We start from the raw sequence: 6578 nt of genomic DNA on the forward strand, positions 1-6578 counted from the left end.
AGATGAATCACATGTCCTCTCTCTCCTCTCTGAACTTGGCTGGTGAGCGATCGGCGACCGACTTCCTTTCCAGGAGCGACACCTTGTGGCCGACCTCCATGTTAGTCCTGGGCTATGAGGGCCAGCAAATTCACAAATGTGCCAAAGGTCAATACGATTACAAAACGTGAACACATTTAACCGACAAAACTTTTTTTTTATAGAAATCACACTTTAAAGTGCAAAGCACACGGGAAAAAAAGTGATTAATCTCAATGATGACATTGAGCCCGGTTCTTTACCATAATATATTCCTCTTTAAAGCTTATCAAAACCTCGTGTGGGCCTACAATGGCTGTTATCCGACACATGGCTATAAGTAGACTATCCCCTGCTTCCCAGAATACAATGCAATATCATATTACAATCATAGATCTCATTCAACACGGCAGGGCCGTGTACGGGGGCATGTGGCAGGGATCTCTTCCACCGCAGAGCTACGGGGGGGAGCTAAGAGTGGAATGGGTAACACCGCTGCCCTAATGTCCCTCCTTACCGGACAGACCCAGTATGGGGCACTGGGCTGGAACGTGGAGTGGAGGCAAAATCGAGGTCCTCTCGATAATGATATAATAATATACTATAATGTATGAAAGAAGCAGAACTATTGGGTCACCAAACACAGAGGTTGCTCCGAGGTTGACCACCCACACACACTCGAGTCGAGTCGACGTGGCACAACGCACGGGGAAACTTTGAATCACTTTTCATGTTATGATTTGAAACACTTAAAACACATTCAACAGTAGATTATGCCTACATCGTTTGGTGTTTCGATTACCTAATCATCAGCTAAATATATTTTTGGGGAAAAACAAGTGTTGCGCTTTTAGAATTATTGCTATTCCCAAAGCCTCTACAATATAATGAATGCACATTTCTTTGAAGATAACCTAATATTATTACACTAAAAATGTTTTAAATTTCAAAAGTAACTCATAAGAAAGTGAGCTTCGGTATAACTTACCTTGTGAAACAATAGCGACCGTCCAGTTGGCTGAACTAGAGGAGATGGAAAGAAGAGGAGAGTGGTACTCGATCTTTCAATCCAAGTTGCCAGGTTAGGGCAACATCCTCCGCGCTATAGGCTGTATCATCCCGTGCAGTCAGATTGATACAAAAGCATCTCTCAAATGAATACATTTCCGAATTAATTCTCAACAATCGTTTAATTCACGTTAACTCTTTCTTTGGTGATCGAAGTGGATTAATTAAGTAGGTATATCACTGTCCAGACACGAACAGTTCGATTTATTTATAACACGGTTACAAACTATACATTCAAATTAAGCTAAATTACAAAAATTTTAATAGATGAATGTGTTAAGAGAAAAAAAATGCATTGTTGAATAAAACGAACGCGTGGTGCTTTGAGGTAAATAAGAATACGTATATCTGATGGATCTGGCAACCTGCTGTCTTTCGAGTCACGTGGTAGAAATGGCGGATGAAGTCGAACCTGTGAGTGTTTGCACGTTTACACACTTTATATCGCAAACATTTTACCGCATATTGTAAATTAATATTTCTCAATTAACCTACTCTCAATATGAACTAAAGTGAGGCACACTGATCGGTTGGACTATTTCCCATTGGTAGTCTTCTAACGCGTATAACAGGACTTACTCAGTTAGCATCATGTAGCAACCGATGTAGCATGTAGTAGTGACACCAATCGTGGTTCGTTTTGTTGTGGTCCATCTTCTTAGCATTATGCAAAGGCAAACTTTATCAATGTTAATAACTTGTCTAAATGCATGTTTACCGCGCCAATCATATGTTAGGGAGAGGGGGACTATGGTGTATTGTTTTTAGGCTGCTGCTTTGTGTAATTTGTTACTAGCGCTGTGGTTGTTGTCCGTTTCCCTGTAATAGTAGTGTTCTCCTGGTTCCACCGAGCCCAGCATGTGTACACAATACACGTTATGTGGTCACACACTCCTCCGCGGTGGGCTAGGGACCGAACTATACATTTGTTGAACCACTTACAATGCCGAGGACACATGCACTTTCAAACTATTCGATATTGGAAGGTGGTTACAAAAACAGTTTCTTCGCCAGCCATCCTCCGTGGTAACAGTGAGTGCATGAGGCACATATGTAGCTAGTTTCCACCGCCAAAATCAACTTAAAAACTCATTATTTGTTATATACTGGCTGAATTTAATACCATACACTATGCAATTGTATTGTATATACTGACTTTATAGTGTATAATACAAAAACATAGTCAATTCTAATATGAAGCTACTTAATTTTTACTTTAAACCATGTATCTCAATGTGTGTGTGTGTGTGTGTGTGTGTGTGTGTGTGTGTCACAGCAACAGACCACCAACACGGTGGAGGAACCCCTGGACCTGATCAGGCTCAGTCTGGACGAGAGGATCTACGTCAAGATGAGGAACGATCGGGAGCTCCGCGGCAGACTGCATGTGAGCATGCACAAATATTCACTTGTCATCGACCAAATGTTTACTCGTTAATCCATTGAAGAGCTTAGATCAGGTCCAAAATAACAAGCCCAACCTGTGCATTTTCTGTGAACAAAGTTTACAATGTTATAATATATATACATTCATACTTTCACACCCAATTGCTAACTCCCCACTTAAATTCCCTGACCACGAGTCCAATCCGAACCGGCCCTAGTGTGGTCTATGCCTGAGCTCCCACTCTCCCAGCTCAAGTGTGAATGTGTTTTTGTGTTCCAGGCATACGACCAGCACCTGAACATGATCCTGGGTGCTGTGGAGGAGACGGTGACCACGGTGGAGATCGATGAGGAGACGTACGAGGAGCTGTACAAGGTACTAACGCTGCTTTAGTCCTGGTGAGGGACGCTTGAGGGGCTGTACTAGTGCTGGTTTAGTCCTGGTTAGGGACATAAGAGGGATTGAACAAGGTGCTAGTCCTGGTTTAGTCCTGTTGAGGGACGTAAAAGGGCATACAAGATACAGAAACGTGTAGTCTTCCAAGAGGGGTTGGTTGGATGGATGGATGGGGCAAGTGTGGTTTACTATTTATCCTGCCTCATGGGCCCCAATTCTACATTTAGGACATTTTTATTTTTACATTTAGGGCATTTGGCAGACGATTCTAACCAAATCAACTTACAATAAGTACATTTGTCAGAGGATAGAGGAACAATATATTGCTGTCGGTACAGTAAGGACGTTCATAGAACTAAGTGCAGTCACTAACAACTGTTAGTTTTACATTTCCTGTATACAACAAAGATAGCGAGGCTAAGATGCTACAAAATGCTAAGTACCATTTTTAAGTGCAAGGAGGTACTATATGCATTCAGTGCCAGGACGTGGAACATGCAATAAGTGCTTAAGAGAGGTGTGGGGGGGGATGCCTCATGCTATGAGGCATCACAAGCTATTAAAAGTCGGAGAGTCCACTCAGATGTATGATCAATGGATACATCAATCTACTGGTTGGTAAGTCCACTGGGATGGTTGGTAGGTTTAGTAGCCCTCTAAAAGCAGTTCCTTCTGAGATGTCCACTTAGTGTATGGGAGTGATTACATTGATTCATGTAGCACAATTCACAGACAAAGGTTTCAGCATATTTACGAGCGAAACGGAAATAAAACGACAAAAACAATGTTCTCCTGCCTAACATGACCTAGGTTATAGATGTGGTTTTCCTTCTGCTCCCGTCTCCCTCCTGTAGTCCACCAAGAGGAACATCCCCATGCTGTTTGTCAGAGGAGACGGTGTGGTGCTTGTAGCGCCGCCCCTCAGGGTTGGCTAACAGCCACTTCCTGGCAGGGTGATCTCAACCACGGGGGGAGGTAGAAAAACATGTCAACTTGGTTTTGTTGTGTTTTTTAATTTTGTCTTGCATTCTGAAGAAAAGTTATTCTTAATGTGTTTTTTTATTAGTCAGTCATGCCAAATCCTCCAGGTGGATTTGAGAGAAAATTAATTTCCAGTTTCTGCTGAGAAACATCTGTCACGATGAACCAAACGGGGCGCGAAGCGATTCCTCGCTTTTAGTTATTCTCAGGCTTGCTTTTAGTTATTCTCTATAAGCCTTTGTTAGCCTGTAGCAAAGAATGTTAAGAGCTTAATTACATGAGGGATTCCAATATTTACTATTTACTTTGTTAAGCAAAACCTACAATGAATTGCATGATTTCTGGATATTATTTTCAGAGTTATTTCAAGATTAAACAATTTAGTTGAGTAAAAATGTTGATGAAACTTTTTTATGTTATGCTGTCCGTTTTTTGTCTTCGCACTTGAGTATACTTAAATGATTTTGAGAAAGAAGTGACTGTTTCCAGTTTTTCCTCATCCTTTAAACCAAACTGACTTCCAAAACTTGTTGGCCGCTTTTTACTGCCAGGTGTGATGTTGATTAGCCCTTACAAGGCATTTCTTTTCTAAATCGATGTGTATGATGGATGGATCAACCTACCAACCAACCGATAGAATGCACCAACCTTAAATCTCCATCTGACCTCTGCTAGATCACCACTAGATGGCAATGTGAACCTTATATTTCAAGCAAGTTCAGCGCATACACCGTCTGGTTCAGAGTCAAGAGGCCGCTGCCGAAACCCATGTGGTTAATTTAACTGTTTTGCATGAAAGTTGGTGTCGATTTCAGCCAGTGAAACCAACCACCAGACTCTGATCCGGCTGATTGAGGCTCTAGCCCAGCATTAATAATGTACAAATTGTGTCTGTTTTTGTAGAAACTTTAAATAGAGGCACCGGAAGTTTGTCACTAGTCAGCATTGTGCTTAGATATAAGGCAACTTACATATTGCAATAGGCTCGGTGCAGCTACATATGTAGGACTGATTCCTTACATGTCTTAATATGTTGTGTCTTATATCAGCAACCCGATTATACACCTCGCATGGCAGGTGTCGCTCAAACATTTCTCTCAGCCTCGTGATAAACATGGGTTGTATTTCACACCTCTACCATGCACTTGTATTCCATACGAATGCAGCGAGCATGTGTTTTGGCAGGTCGACAGCAAAACCGCTCTCAGCCAATCACGAAGTTCTGGTGCTACTGCATTACGTCACATTTAATGCACACCTGTCACCCTCTTCTAGGAGATGTGAATATGAGGTCGTTCACACCTCCCTCTGAGACTCTGTTATCGCAGTGGATTCAGCTGTTCCAATTCCTCCTGTTGGACAGCTCAGGGCTACACAACAGTCGTGTTTTGCTGATCAGCTCCCAGTGTCCACCAGTAGAAGACTACATACGATTAACAATGATGCTAACGTGGGGTGCTAATAGAAGCTTGGGAGAAACATAATCTATGGGTTTGCTCCATAAATTGGATGATGTATTGACAACTTAAAGTGGTGATCTTGAAGTTCTTCCCGTCATTCTCTCTGGCGGCACCTGATGGCGTAAGAAAGCAATACGCCTTAACAAACAAGTCAATTGAAGAGCGAGTTTGTTAGCTCCAAAATTACCTAGAGATTATAGGTCTAGGAACTATATTTCAAGGGACTTAAAGGTTCCTTCAGTCCATTGCAAGTTTCCACCTCGGTGTATAGATCAAATTAGGCAAAATCAGGTCATTTTACATGGAAAGTCCTACCCCTCGAACAGGGATTTGGCGTAACTTCCCTGCAATGGAAACACGGCTGTATATGCACAAATATTCCGCATTGGCCTTTGGATCAGATTCGTTTTAATCAAGGGTTTAGGATATATGTGGAGTAAAAAATATGTTTGTGTATTTATATGTATATATATATATATATATATATAAAATTTATCATTTATAATATGATTTCATGTTATAGAAATGATTTGTTTAGAGCTCCCACCATTTATTTGGATTTGCATACAGGGCAGGCTTGTCTAATTGTGGGTTTGATGTTGGTCAATTGTCAGAATAACGACATCCGCAGTTATGCTTCGATTTTTCTGATAAAAGAAGTACATTTTGTGATGTGTATACACACTGACTACTCTGCTGCTAAAACTACCAATCAGCAGAGTATGGACTTCTGTCCTTGTGTGCACCTTTATCCTGCACCTGTCTGTGTGTTTGCATAATTCCATGCATTTGTGTATGCTTTTATTACACATATCCATACCCAAATCATTACACACATCCGACAAAGGTATTGAGTGCATTTTGTGTTTTCCAAACTACGATTAACAAAAGACGATTTGTATTAACTCTACGATTACCATCCATGTTGAGCCAATATGGCATGAATGTCGAATCAAGGACCTCTCCATGTACTGTATATCTCCTTAAATTGACGTCTCTAATTATAAATCATTGTATTAGTATTATATATTGGGTTGTCTGCTGGTGGACACTGGGGCATGCCCAGTACACCTAAAGTGTGTGTGTGTGTATATTAAAGGTCCCATGGCATGTTACTTTATGGATGCTTATATATAGGTGTTAGTGGGCCCCTAATACAGTACTTGAAGATGTTCAAGAAATATAGCCTTGGTGCAGAATTACAGCTACGAGCCAGTCCCACAATGAGCTTTCCACAAACGTGCCATTTTTTAGAGGCGGGTCAAGGT

The 6578-nt window shown here is 41.3% G+C and overlaps 1 protein-coding gene across 1 annotated transcript; it reads left to right on the forward strand.

Annotated features, from left to right (window-relative positions):
- Window positions 1-1471: 1471 nt before the first annotated feature.
- Window positions 1472-4376, forward strand: lsm3 (LSM3 homolog, U6 small nuclear RNA and mRNA degradation associated). The gene is made up of 4 exons (XM_079747491.1): window positions 1472-1500; window positions 2363-2473; window positions 2753-2848; window positions 3724-4376. Exons 1-4 carry the CDS (start codon window positions 1480-1482, stop codon window positions 3802-3804), a joined length of 309 nt encoding a protein of 102 aa, XP_079603617.1. The 5' UTR covers window positions 1472-1479; the 3' UTR covers window positions 3805-4376.
- The last annotated feature ends 2202 nt before the right edge of the window (window positions 4377-6578 follow it).

The sequence above is a fragment of the Pollachius pollachius genome (assembly GCF_949987615.1).
Source record: "Pollachius pollachius genome assembly, chromosome: 12".
NCBI lineage: Eukaryota > Metazoa > Chordata > Actinopteri > Gadiformes > Gadidae > Pollachius > Pollachius pollachius.